General features: G+C 35.5%; 1 protein-coding gene across 1 annotated transcript in view; it reads right to left on the bottom strand.

The window, feature by feature from the left end:
* CDC73 (cell division cycle 73) overlaps positions 1-15,297 on the bottom strand; it is a 120,248-nt gene that overhangs the window by 56,317 nt on the left and 48,634 nt on the right. The window contains exon 10 of the mRNA XM_070940966.1: positions 13,357-13,421. Coding sequence (XP_070797067.1) covers positions 13,357-13,421 — 65 coding nt within the window. The remainder of the gene's footprint in view (positions 1-13,356; positions 13,422-15,297) is intronic.

Here is a 15,297-nt window from a genome sequence, read left to right as displayed (position 1 = left end):
AATAAAAGAGGCAGTAATCACCTACATTTATTTGTGTGTTATAAATAAGAATTCATTTCCTAAAACCATTTATTAACCCAGTTACTGGAAAAATGTCAAGTCCAACTCTTGGAGATCCATTGATACCTATCATTTCACAAAGCAGGATAGCTGAATTATCCTAGCTATATATAGAAAGACTGTCCTAATGCTTCAAGAACACAGATGTCCTGATAATACATATAGGGTTTTGAAAGGGGCTCTTGACCAACTGTGTTAAACATAAGGAAAGCAATACTCCTCAAAGCTTCAATGATACTGTGCATTTTAAAAATAGTGTTGGCCTCTTTGAAGACTGTCCACAATATTCTGGGGTTGCTGTACCGAAGGAGGTACTATACTTTCCTGACTGTCTCAATAGAAGAGCTGTATGTACACACATAGGCAGAAAATTAGATACAGTCTTGAAATGAGCAATGTAAACCTTGAAAGAATGATGGTGCTCTCATGCATTGAGGAAGGGTGCTTCACTGACTATCGACACACTCTGCAAACCACTTCTTCTGCGTAAGCGTAATATCCAACCAGGCAGCCACATAGTTTATATAGTAACCATGAGCCAAGGCTGCTTTTTGTCTGTATTAATAATGATACAGTAATGGTATAACAATCTACATGTTAAAAAATATTTAGGTTAGATTGTTGTATTGTGCAATGTAGGTCATATATAGCAGTAGACAACCTAGATCCGTGATGGCGAACCTATGGCACGGGTGCCACAGGTGGCACGTGGAGCCATATTGGTGGGCACACAAGTGTTGCCCTAGCTCAGCTCCAGAGCGCATGCGCGCACCGGCCAACTGATTTTCAGGCCTTCTGGTCCCATCAGAAGTCGGGAAACTGGCTGTTTTTGGCCTCTGGAAGGTTTCCGGGGGGATGGGGAAGGCTGTTTTTGCCCTCCCTAGATTCCTAGAAAGCCTCTGGAGCCTGGGGAGGGGGAAAAAACGGGCCTACTGGGCCTACCATGCCATCGCATGCCAAAAGCAGGGGAAAGTGTGGGGAGGTCACGTGCGCATGCGTGGGAGGGCGGGGCACACTGAATTATGGATGTGGGCACCCTTACCCGCGACCCCCCACGCTCCCCACGCTTTTGGCATGCAACGGCAAAAAGGTTAGCCATCACTGACCTAGATTAAGACCATAGTAAATAAATCACGGAAACCATCTTAACATCTTCCATTAAAACTCATATTCACAACTTGGAATCCTACTATAGGATGCACCCAAATTTATCCTACCTTTTCTTCTTTATCAACAATTCTCCATTTTTTGTTACTGCACATTAAGGTTTTTACACAAGGAATTTTTCCATTTTATAATAGGGAGAAATTTGAAAAGAAATTTTTTTTTTTCATCATTTCCATTCCAGTACTTTACATGGAACTGTATTTTATTCATTGTGAACTAACCTTCATAACCACATTGCTACTAAATATCATTTTATAATCTTTTAGTTTACTGTTATTAGTTATAGTAATATTCGGCAATATTCTTGAAAAAAAAATTATATACTGTATTTTTCGGAGTATAAGACACACCTTAGTTTTTGAGGAGGAATATAGGAAAAAAAAATTCTGCCTACCAGGTATTCTTCTGGCTAGCATCCTTAGCCTGGTCAGTTTCAGCACATTAGTTCACTGGCTTTGCTCACACGTGCCTGGTTGGGGCTGAAATACAGCTTCTAAAGCAGAGCTGATCATCGGAAGAAGCAGCAATGAGAACAGCAGGCAAAACGCGGAATATCGCTTCACTTGCAAGTGCCTCGTTGAGGCTAAAAAACAGCTTCAAAAGCACAGCTGATCGTCCGACGGCGCTCCAGTGACTAAAGCAGGCAAAGAGTGGAAGGGGTAAGAGAAGGCAAGAGCTGTTTGTGTTTTCAGCCTCCAAACATGTCACTTTTTGGGCAGCGATAGGCGGCGATGTGCTTTGGCGATACCCGCAGCCTAGAAAGGCTCTCAAACAGAGCATTTGGAGGCTGAAAATGCGATGTGTAGTGTCCAAATGGCTAAGCCAAGGAAGAGGATGCACAAAGGCCGAAGGGTAGGTGGGTTTACATTCAGAATATAAGACACACCCAAATTTTCAGCCTCTTTTGGGGGGGGGAGTGCATCTTATAGTCCGAAAAATATGGTATATTAGATTGTAAGTGGCTGAAAAAAGCCACTTTGGTTTTTTTTCATTTATAAAAACCATTCTTTATTTCATTAGGGCAATTATGTTCCCAGGGAAAAAAAGATAAACATAAGCAATAATGTTCTTAAATTAATTGGAATATGGAATTATGAAATGTCATTTCTACATAGTATCTCTTACTATAGTTAGCGATAAAGTAACTTAACTCTTTAGCCTTTAAGGCCCTCAGAGTCTGATTTCTGCTCAAGAAGATTCTTTCAATCCATTAATACTGAGCTTTTACCTAGTAGCTAGCATCACAAATACCAGTTTTCACATGAGGGATACTTTGTGATGGCTGAGAGCCATATATGACAAGTTTTAACGGGTGAAAAAATTATGCAAAAAAGTAAAACTGGATCTTACTTGGTTATGATGATGTTTTCTATTTTTAAATGGTTTTTAATGGAGCACATGCCATGTTACTTTTTAAATTGTATGGTATTCTTACTCTGCAATGGAACAGTAATTATTTTCACAAATCCTTAAGAAAACAGGGCAAAAGTTGTTTTTTAACTCATTCAAGGCAGAATGGAGCTATCTCCAAATCATAATTCTCCCTAGAACTTTGGCCCAACATAGGGGCTAAACCCAGCTCAGTATCTTGCATGAAATGGACACCTTGTTCTTTATATTCAACCATTTAGTTGATTCTTTGTGACCTGATAAGCAACAGTTGTTGTTTATTTATATATGCATACATACAATTTATAAGGCATCTGATTTTCAACAGCTCTTGTATCAACTACCATTTTACCCAATCTGGAGAAGCTGTGAGAAGATAGCTCACAGCTTCTCCAGATTAGTTTAAGGATTAATTTTCTTTAGAACATCACTATAATCAATAAACTGACAATGATCTATATCCTTTATCCCAATATTCAGCAATAATACACAATAATACATTGATAAAGGATAACAGTTTTCCATGCCATTTTCTATTCCTTTTGAATAAAATCCCATCCATTATGCTGGATGTAATCTGCCAGATATTCGTCACTGAAGAATTCATTACATTCTGTCTCAAAATTGGAATTTAAAGGAGTCTATTAAAGCTGACAATTTCTACCCAAAATATAAAGAACAATTTGTCTCCTTCAATAAAATGTAAAAAAAAAATAAAACTATGAATACTATAAAAGCAGATTCGATAGGCAAACATCCTTTTTAGTGGCATGTTTTTCCATTAAAGCAACAATAAATAGTTTAAATAAGTGTAACACATCTATTTTATTTAAAAATAAGAAAGGCGGGGGGAGGATCAAGGGATAAAATATATGTTATGATGCAAACCTTGCCCCTTGTATATTTGTATGCAATATCGCAATGCAAGTATGAAATAACAGAGCTTGTGTTGTGCAAGTGTTTCATTGTTTGGTATCATCATGGCTAACTGTGGACACTTATGCACAGGACTGAAAATGTTGCTTCTGCCCCCTCTAGTGATGTTACAACATTATTACTACATTTTTTGGAGATTTAGGAAACATTCTGATCCTTTGCATATAAATCAGACATTTCTCCATCTAGAAGATTCACCAAAATTAGAGCAGGGCAGAACACCAGGATCTGACTAATAGTCAGGAATAAACTATCATAAAGACAAAACAACAGAACAAGATACTAACAAATGTGCCTATCTAAAGAGTTCTTCACCATGAAGTATGGCTTATGGCATGTTTAGAGTTTACCAAGTTGTGAGTCCAACATACCATGTAATTTTAATCAAGAGCGTTTTGATAATCAAATCTGATATTTTTCTCTGCTATGTTCCACTGGGCTACACTCAATCATCATTAACCATAAATTGATGATTATTAGTCAGATTACTAATTATTAGTTAGATTACTAGTTTTTAAACATGTAGCTATAAAGAAAAGAATGACTTGGTCAATGCATTGACCAAAACTTTAAAAGCGCACAAATATATCGTGTAGACACATGAGCACTAAAACAAAAATAATTGATCTTATCTAGCAAATATTGTTTTTATTTCATTTCTAATTGTTCATTTCCTTGTTTTTCCCATTTACCCAATCATGGGAGCAAATTAATTTGTATCTTAGGACAATATTCTATGCAGTTAATGACATGGTCTATAATCCCAAAGGTTTATGATGTGCTTTTTGGGGGGGTATTTAATTTACTTATCCCTTATAAAAGATTATGAAAACTTTCTTTCAGTAACATAAAATCCTGAAAATATATGTATCTATTTACATATAAAAGATCCAAAGATTCAAATTTGTACTTCAAATTCCTCATGAAAAACAGGAAAGGTAACTTTGACCTGTTTCAGACTTGGAAGAAATACTGCCCCAATAAAAAATAACCTGTTTAATTTTTTAAGGAAGTTTCTACATTTTCTTGTAGTGATCCTTTTTTAACTTTAAATCAGTATCTGTCTGTGAGAGGAAGAACACATTGTGAAGAAAATGCCCAAGCTTCTTCTCCTCCCATTGTTGTCTAAGCTTGCCCTTCCTTTTTCAATTTAAACAGGCTCTGCCTGAAGGGGAAGAATGGTGGAGAAAGAAAGAAAAGTAGTAGTTGGTAAGGAAGATGGGGAAAAATGAAAAATTGAGAAGGGAAGGGAAGGAACGAAAAGAAAAGAAAAGAAAAGAAAAGAAAAGAAAAGAAAAGAAAAGAAAAGAAAAGAAAAGAAAAGAAAAGAAAAGAATTCAGAAGTGAGTTGAAAACACCAGAACTGAGTAGTGGAGAAGCAGACCAAAGTATTAGCTGTGGGGCTAATAGAAGTGACAAAGCTGTAACAATTGCGATGATGATATGAAATAGTAGATTTCCCACAGCTAGAAGGGGTGGAGAATAGTAAGACAGACCATCCTGAGAAATAGAAGTACAGCCAGTACAGCCCCAATACCACCCACCAGTTAGAATTTCCTACAAGTAAACAAAGTACCAGAGAGTCATTGCTAGAAATATGAGTGCCAAAGAGCTTAGAAGAAGCAAAGAACAGCAGTTATGGAGTTGTTGCTGTCACCAGCACAAAGGACAAGCCACAGCAGCCTATGACAATCCTATTAATCCTTCACCCAGCAATTGGTCCATAGAGACAATGCAAGTGACTGTGGAGACAGCGAGTTGTGAGAGAACTCATAATGGCTTAGAAAGTAGAACTAGAACAGATTAAAAAGGATAAAAACCTCAGGGATTATAGCATCCTTCAATGCTCTTCTACATTTCATTGCTAGCTTTCTAAATTTTCATATTTTTTGTGGCCAAAGATAGACAAAGGGAAAGATGGAAGGGCAGCAGGTAGGATGCCCTCGGAGAGATGCCCTAGGAGAAGGGGAGGGAACTCTTCCACATTTGGATCACAATCCAGACTGACTTAACTCTTATTTGATGTATCCCATGGGCTGACTACATTAATTTGGCAAACAACCATTTGTAGTATTCCCATTGAAGAGGTATTATTAGGTACACATCTCTGGTCCCTAAAAGTTTAACTACTGAAATTCTTTATGAATGCTTAAACAAGTAAAATAAAATGTCATATTTTTTGAATATGCATTGCATCCTTAAAACAAACACAAACCTGTGCAGTTGCTAATTCCAGTGAAGGGAAACACAGCAAAGTGAGAGGTCAACTTCTATTTCCATGTCAAAATATCAAACAGCTTTGCAATTACCTTGATTGCAGCCATATTTAACAACACTCTGAGTAGATATAATACTAGAGGAGGAAACTGACATGAAAGCATAATAGTAGGTTGATAATGCTAAAGTAAATTTACATAGAAATCAGTCAATGAATATTAAACTACAAAGGAAACAAGAATATACTAAATGTTGAAGTACATTTTCATTTAAAGGGGAAATGTTAATTGTGGCCCTTAGTGAAGAACAACTCAAAGAGATATAAACTAACTACTGAATGACAGCACCCTTTTCATAATTAAATAGAAGGTTCTGGACAAATTACCATATTGTCATCATGTTCTCATGATGCTATCCCATGGCAACAGTTCAAGAAGCCTCTTGTAAGTATTTAATATCTAATAGTTTCGCAACAAAGCCAACTAAACGATGGTAGGGACAAAGTAGAACTGAGATTGTGTAACTCAGAATTGCTGCATATTAAAACTATATCCCTGGGTTACTGTGGGACTTAAGCCTTATGAACACAACAATTCATGAATACTAATAACATGTAATCCTGCTAAATTTAAAAACTATTAATTTATTAAATTTATAGACTGCACTAATTTATATGACATTGGGTGGTTTAGAGAATACATCAATAAAAATAGTAACAATGCAGACTATATAAACTTAAAGAACATCTGGAAATAAAATCAATTAAACAAATAAATTAACAACCAAAATGCCTCACAGAGGATATACCCTCCATTCTAATCAAGAGTCTGGGGACAAAGCCAAGTTTTAAGGGCTCCTTAAACAGTATTAGCAATATTACCTTAGATTATCCCAAATTACAGTGCTAATTGGAGATTGAAAAGGGGAGCTTGACAAATCACAGGTATTCCAGATGGTAGGGACCAGGACAAAGAAGTACAGCAAAGTGTATCCCCAATTAGGACTGCAATCTGGGGGTAGTCTAAAATAATATTCTTTCTAAAAGGTAACATTGAAAAAATCCTCATTCAGTCAGGTGGACTCTACTTCTGATCTTGTGGACCATCTTCCAAAATGTTTTTTCAGATGGTCAACTTTTAACAGCAGCAGTAGTCTCTAGCCATTGCCTGTGTAGCAGCCAGCTCCCAGGTGCAGAAAAAAATGGCACACTCTTGATCATCCACCTCCTGCAGAGAATGCTCCTCTCCTCTGGACTGGCCAATTTAGAAACTTTGATAAGAACGAGATCTAATTCTTTAATCTAGCAGCTATCTATCTTCTCAGGGCCAAAGAATGTTGCCTGCCCCATCTTGTCTATCTTTTTGTCACTCTTCACTTTTTAATGGCTTTAGCAGCAGTACTTTTATATTTCCCCTTAGGTCCTCTTGCTGATATATCACCAGCAGAGCTTCCTCTCAGTCCACAAATCAGTCACATTACAAGGACACTTGGCTCTTTCTATTGCTTATGACTAAAAACAATCTAAGTTCTTGCTCTCCTTCACTTCTTCCCAAGTTTTCATACCCTCCATTTTCACAATCTAAACAAATAAAATAACTAAACTAGCTTAATGGTTTTCAAAGAAGCTGAAATATTACTGTTGTACTTTTCCTAAAAAATAGACTCTTCTATACCAGTCTCAGATTTTGTTTACCTGCCAATCTTCTCTTTAGGAATACCTGGCTTTTTTCTTTTTTCCTTGCCACTTATTCTTTAATTTTTTCCTTTCAACTGGCGTTTTTAAAGCTTTTTTTCCTGTTTTTATGCACCAAATGGTTCCTATCCTTCTACTGATTTCTCTTTTTGATTTCAACACTATTTAATTGCTAAGGGTTTTGCTACTAGATTCAAGTCTGATTTTTTTCATGGAGACATGTCAGAATCCGGAAAACAAAGCAAAACAAAAAGCATCTTACATTTATCTCAGGGTACTTATATATAGGATGGATTCTTGTGCTCATAAACTCTTAATATAGAAATGGATGACACATTTTCTTCTTTGGTTATTTCTCTCAGTACTCTGAATATCAGAATCACTATCAGTAAAGGATACAGATATGCCAACACAAATATTTAAACCGTGCTGAAGAATAACAGCTTTAATGTCCTGAAATAATCCATTTGAACTGAAACCTACCAAAACTCACTGTTATTCTACCAAGACCAGACATAGTGGTCACTATTTGTGTTTGCTCAAAAGCATACTACTAATAACAGAAATAATATTCTAGTTGAAATCATGTATTTACCATACATAATTTAACTAAAAAATATAAGCACAGTGATATTGTGTCAAGCCAACATTTAACAATAGTTGTGAATGACTCTCATTAAACTGAGGAGCCAAAATGAATGAAAAGCTTTAAATAGACTCACCTCAATTTACTCGTTCATCAAGAGTGAGAACCATCAAAATTTTCCTGTTATATTTATAGTGAAAACTAATAATCATTGCAAGTTATGTGTCTATGATATTTCAGTTTGCTTCAGCATAAATGGAATACATAAAAAACCAGAACACTTTTTAATGCTCCTTTGTAGAAATATAGAATATAAATAGTGGAAGAGAATATAAAGATCATCAACCACCTGCCCATGGCAGAAATCTATTACTGCATCATTTGTAATAGCTTTTGTTTAAGTATTTCGAGCAAAAATGCATCTGCCATCTCCTCAAGCTGTCTGTTCCATTGCTGAAGATCTCTTACCATAAGGTTTATTTTCCTGATGTCCAAATGAAATTTACTTGCTTGTAATTTAAACCCTTTAAGTTGGAGTCAGGCAGCAAACAAACTGAATAAACATAATAAATTCTTGACTTCTCATATGGACTACTTGGACAAATCCTTTCCCATTTTCTATATAGCCTTTCAGATATTTATAAGTGAGCTATCATGACTTCCAAACAGATTTCTCCAGGTTATACCCAGTGTCTCCAACTGTTCTTATTTTTTTTCCTTCCTGTCTCATCATTACCTTGGTTGCATTCATATGAGCACATTTCAGTTTGTCAATCACTTTTGTAGAGCATGAAGTGTAATCTGGAACCAGTATTTTAGGTGTGCTGTGATCAATATAGAGAAGTGGAAAATGCCATTCTTAGATTTTGACACTATATTTCTGTTGATACATTTTAGGATTGCATTTGCTTTTCCCAGATTATATTTTTGGTTCATGTTTATTGAAAGATCCTGATGATTTTCATGTGTACTACTATACAATATGTACATATTCCCCATCCTATACTTACACTTTTGATTTTTTTCCCCTATCCAAATATAATTATACAGTATTTTGTATTTGCTTCTGTTGAAATTCATCTTGCTGGCTGAATCTTTCAACTTTTCAAGACCCTCCTGAATTTTGCTACTGTCCCCTAAGTTGCAATTGTTATCCTACCCATCTTTGAGTCTTCTGCAACGTTCATCATTATAATCTTCATGTTTCATCCAAATCATTTATTAATATGACACCACTTAATATTTCACTTTGGGCTTAATAAATAGCCATTCACTCACTGGATATGATAGTTCAATTAGCTCTATTTCTATCTAAATTTAGGATTGTAAGTCTATGAATTTACTGTTCCCATACAAGCATGCAAAGCTAATCTTTAAGATATAAGTGACCCACTCTTTAGAAACGACAGCATCATAATGGAGGTATCTATAACTATATTTTGACAACTATGAAAAGCAGTTTTACTATAAAAATATATTTTTATGCTCTTTTTAGAATGTTTATCTCAAGTGTGTGTGTGTGTGTGTGTTTAAACTCTAAATATTTAAATTACAAAACTGCACTTTATTTAATTTTCTTATTTCAACTCTGCCATTTTTGATTGTTGAAAATATAGTGTACAATACTTAAAACATGATAAAATATTGACTGATAAAGAGCAGCTAAAATTTTCTAAGCTTAAAGTTTCTGGAAAACTACAACAATGCATACTTGTACCAATGTAAAAAGGTCAGACTGTTTCTAATTTTCAGTGCATTTCCAGACAAGCTAGAAAAATGCTTCTTTGAGTTAACCTTTGTAGACAATATCAGGATGTTGATTTGTGCATCTGGTTACTCAAAATTCCCTAGACTCATTTTTTTAATATACTGTATACTAATATTATAAATAAATAATAATACTTTACTTGGAGCAACTTATATTCTGAAGCAATACCTTTAATACCATCAAACACCTCCCTATTTCAAGTCTTTGGGAAAGAATTAATAGGTGGATAAAAATTAGTTTAAATATATGGCTCATTGTGTGACCATCCATCTAAAAATAATAAATTACACATGCTAGACTTCAAGAAAGCCAATTCCAACAAGCTTAGAAAAGTCTTAAGTAAGAATCCATTGACAAATATCCTTTGATCAAATTGAAGGCAGGATGGGAACATCTTAAAAACAAGATATGGGAAATATAATTGCACACCACTCCAGTGATAGGAAAAAGTGTTGGGGGCGCTTAGGAAATTTCTATGGATGAGCAGGAAGCTTTTGGCTGAACTAAGAGGTACAGTAGTAATAAGTAATGTTAAGAAACAGAAAATGTTGCCATGGCAGCCAGCCACAAAATACCTAATAATCACAGAAAGTAAATTAGAAACCATAAAGTACTAAAGAAACCAGTGCTCACAAAAGAAGTTAAAATCAACAAAAAAAAGCTTTCTTGACTATGTCAACAGTAAGGGGGAAAAAAAAGATGGGTCTGGTGCTTCAAGCAGTTCCCAAGATGGCCAGGGATTATGTGGGGAAGTCACAGTGCCCCAGTTCCTACTTTGCTTCAGCCTTTTATCCACAAAGGGGAACTATATTCCACTGGACCAAGCAAAAATCAGGAAAAAGGAAATAGTGGAAACCCAAGATAAACGAAGAGATATTATAAACCCCGAAATATCTCAAAAGTCGCCAGGGTCAAATCAGTTATACCTGAAAGTCTTGAAGGATGTTGTGGACATCATTCTGGAGCCCCTTTCTCTGAACTTTGAGATATCATCAAAGACAAACTTACTTCCATAAAATTAGAGAAGCAAATGTCTTTATTTTCAAAAAGGAAAAAAATAGTAGCTGATCAACTTGATGTCAGTACTGGGCAAAATGCTGTATTAGATTACCAATTGACCAATACCAATAGATGTGGTATGTAACATTTTAAAAAGAATACAGTGCTTAGCAGAATGTCACTTGAAAGAATGCAATAAATCAAGGCAAGCTTAATCTCCTTTTTGACATAACAATGAATTTAGTTTACTGCAAGAATGTCTGAACGTTATCAAAGCATCTGACAAAGTCTTCTGTAGATCCTAGTAGACAAGATGGAAAATGTGAGCTGGATTATGTTACCATTTGATGAACACAGAATCAGTGGAACTAAATTCAATGAGTGTACATCAATGGCTCAGTGACAAATTGGAAGGAAGTGATAAATAACAAATCATGTTCAAATTATTTATAAATGACACTGATTAGAAAATGATTATCAAATATGTGAATGATCTGTAAAAATATAAGGATAGCAAACACCATGGAAGGACAGCCTGAAAGTGTAGAAGGATTTTGAAAAGCAGGACATTGAGCAAAAACTAGGAAGATTAATTTCAACAGGAATAAATGCAGTCCTATATTTGTGTAGGATAAAAGAGACAGGAAATGTATCAAAAAGATCTGGATTTTCTGATGAATCATAAACTGAACAAAAGCCAGCAGTGTGATGAAGCTGTGAAAAAAACAAATGCAATCCTAAACTGCATCAACAGAGGTATAATGTCAAGATGAAGAGATGTCAGTATTCACACTTGGAATACTTGTCCATTTCTGGGTACTATATTTTTCAAAAGATATTAAAAATGTGTATCTAGAAAAATAATCAATACAGCAAGGGACCACAAAACAAAATATGAGAGAACATTACAGGTGCTATGTTTAGTCTGTAGGGCAATAGTTTTCTTCAAATACCTGAAAGGCTGCCATGTAGAAAAGGAGACAAATTTGTTCTAAGTTGTTCTGGAATCCATGACAAGGAACAATAGGTTTAACTAACAAGGATGAAGATTTTGGTTGGTATCAGGAAAGATACCAACCAAAGTTCTTACTAACTGTAAGAACTATTCAACTATGGAACAGATTTCCTCAGGTAATTGACCCTTCAAATTTGGGGATATTTAAACAGATACTGGATATGATTTGTCAGAGATAATGTAGTAGTGAATTTTGGCCCTGAGCAGGCTATTTCCAAGGGCCCTTCAAATCCTTACATTCTACAGAATAAGATTTTCAAGACTTATTTGCAAAAGTGAAACTAAACGATCATTTTCTATACTTATTACTTATAATAAGCACACAAAAAGAAACCATAAATTCAGTAAGATGAGTGATTTGCAATTATGAAGTGACATTCATTAGCTACTTCACAGAGAGAGTTCCTAAATCTTTAGAGAATTATGAGTATGAGTTATAGTAATCACTGCAAACTTAATGTTACATAAATTACAATTCATATTTCCTTCATCCTGCATAACAGTTGTAATCTGTAGATGTGGATGGGTCAAGTTTGAGAAAACAGAATAATAATATAAAATCCTATATTTTTTGTTGTTGTTCATTAACAGAATCTAAGCAATCTTCCCCACTCATGTATCTAGCCTATGGTTACCACTAGTATGAAAATAATTAATGTTTCCAACAAAACATTTTATTCGGGATATCTAAGAATATTTTGATTGGTATTCCACATAGTATATAAATTAGTCAAAACCTTGGTTACTTCTTTAATTTTAGTTGCTTTTTTAAAAAGTCTACAATATGAACTACAGGAAGACTGGGAATGACATAAAAGTGTATTTTACAAGATAGGAAAGTTAAGCAAGTTAAGATTAATTGGTTCTGAGACAGTCATATTCCAGGCATTATTTTATGTTCAAATTAGTGAACGTAATCCAAAAATAAACGCACAGATTTTTAGACTAGGTAGTGGCGTCTATTCACAGTTATCTAGGTATACAGATGGCAAAACTCTTTAATGAGTATTTTACTTTAATTCTGTATCTTCTCTCCTACTCGCATGGAGATCAAAATAGCATTTGTTTGTGAACACTAAGCCCACTTCCATAAAAGCAGAGATCTTAAAACAAAAACTCAGACTAAAACATCATTTTCAGAATGTTCTGATTTCAACTGTTCAGGAAATCGACAACATGAACACAAATTTTCTTTCAGAAAGAACGTTCATTTATGTGCAACTGCTGTTATTTAACCTGATAATTTGTCCTCATGCCAAAATATATTATAAATATCATACTATTAAATATTCTACCATTCCAGGAAAAAAATGGTTCCCCAATGAACTGCAGAATTCAAGAATATCAAAGAAGGAATATATACCCTAGCTATATACAAGCCTGTCTCAGGATAATTTATGTTTGTTGCCATGCAACACAGACATTTCTCACTGTAGAAAGCAATACTGAACATCTGTAAGAAACATTTTGAACATTTCTTCACACAGCATTGCAACAAATAAACTCAGCCAATATAGTTTACTTACCGTTACAGACTTCAAAGTCATTCCATGGTAGGTGCCCATAGTGTCAATTTTGAAACCTTCCGTCTCTATGAAATTAAAAACAAAAATATCCCAAAGTTTTAATGAGTATTCTCATATGTAAATCCTACAGCAACTAAGACAAATCACAATAGAAGAAACTGATCCAATGTGAACTTTGGTTTTGTTTTCAAGGGGAAAAGGCCACATAGAGAAACAATATTCTTATGATAGTTAAATACATCTCCAACAAACTAAATGTTCAGATGGTTTGGAACAATGGATATTAGTAATCCATTTCTTTGCTTTTCTACTCTGTTCAATCTCCAGTAATAGTTCTAGAATTTTGTTAGATTCATTAACTGAAATAAATAAATTGCTATTATACTTCTGAGCAAATTCCAGCCTTTTAAAGCATTCTTAAAAATTGGTAGGTGACTGTCAGGCTTCATGTACTCATTTGATTCACTACTCTTCAGTTATTGCAACTATCTGAACCAATAGCAGAAATTTCAAGAAATCGACGTTATCTTGATTGTTTACAATATTAGCAATCTAGAAGTCCTATCCTTGCAGAAGCATAGGTGCTACAGAATGCAATAATCCAGCCATACATATACATACACAAACTTACAAACACATGCTCATCCACAGTACATACACAAGTGCATGTATGTATCTTGGGTTTTAGAAGAGTAGTAGAGAGCAAATTTACCAGCTTGACTTCTGACAAATGTTTTGCAATCAACCACATCTATCATGGAAAACATCTTGGAAAGTCCCCAAGTTATGTTCTTAAATTCTAAATGTGCCCTGTATGCCATAAACTATGATTTAGACTTCATAATGGATAGGTTCATACATTTTCTGCAATCAGCTCAAAAAATGTATGTTTCAAATGCTGTGTCATTCCAGTGGTAGTGTTGCTCTATTTTATTCATTTTATTGGATTTCTATACCGCCCTACTCCCGAAGGACTCAGGGTGGTGAACAGCCACAGAATAAAACACATAAATACAAAAATTTAAAATAGAATAAAAACGAATTAAATAATTTGGCTGAGACAAATTTAAAATACCCCATAATTTAAAAACAAATTAAAATTTACATTTAAAAAGGGGAGAAGATTTAGGCCAGGCCAGCTTGATGAAATAAAAAAGTCTTAAGCGCGCGACGGAAGATGCACAGATCCAGGATCCTCCGTATCTCCGGGGGGAGCTCATTCCAGATCGTAGCTGCCCCCACAGAAAAGGCTCTCCCCCTAGGGGCCGCCAGTTGACATTGTTTGGCCGACGGCACCCGGAGGAGCCCCTCTCTATGGGAGCGTACTGGCCGGTGGGAGGCTATTGGTGGTAGCAGGCGGTCCCGTAGATAACCAGGCCCAGCCTTCCTTGATTAACAGCAACATATGTCATGCTGCACTATCTGCATCATAATGTTACAAATAAAGCAATATTTTACAACAGGTACAGTCAATTTCATTAGTATACATATTTCCTAAGAAATGAGAAGTTTTCGACTTCCTGTTTGCTGCTGGCCGCCGCCAGACGTTCCTTTGGGATCGTCAGCTTCCACTGCCTGTCAGAGCCGCCTTCACAACGGAACGGCGGCTCGAAAAAACTCCGTTTCCATGAGGAAACGGAGATAGAGCCGGCAGGGGTGGGTAGAACTCTCTGCAGAGTCCCAAAAGTTTTTCTTTTTCTTTTGGGACAGAGCGGATGAGATGCCCCATATCCCCAGCCGTCGCTCCGGGCTTTGGGAGACCTCTGCTAATGCAGAGCCAGGCGTCAAGAGCAAGCCTGTGAATCTAACAGATTACTTAAAGAAAATGTGAGCTGGATCTGTAATACTGAACCGCAAGTATTTTACTTATCTTTTAAAAATAAAAAATAACTTAAGAGAAAAGAGGAAAGGAAAGGAGGGGAAAAAAGTTTTTTAAAATGG

The sequence above is a fragment of the Pituophis catenifer genome, unplaced genomic scaffold (genome assembly GCF_029215685.1).
Source record: "Pituophis catenifer annectens isolate HBS135680 unplaced genomic scaffold, rPitCat1.0.hap2 SCAF_3, whole genome shotgun sequence".
NCBI classification, from domain to species: Eukaryota; Metazoa; Chordata; class Lepidosauria; order Squamata; family Colubridae; genus Pituophis; species Pituophis catenifer.
Note: the sequence above shows the minus strand (reverse complement) of the source record. Positions and strands in the feature narration are given on the sequence as shown.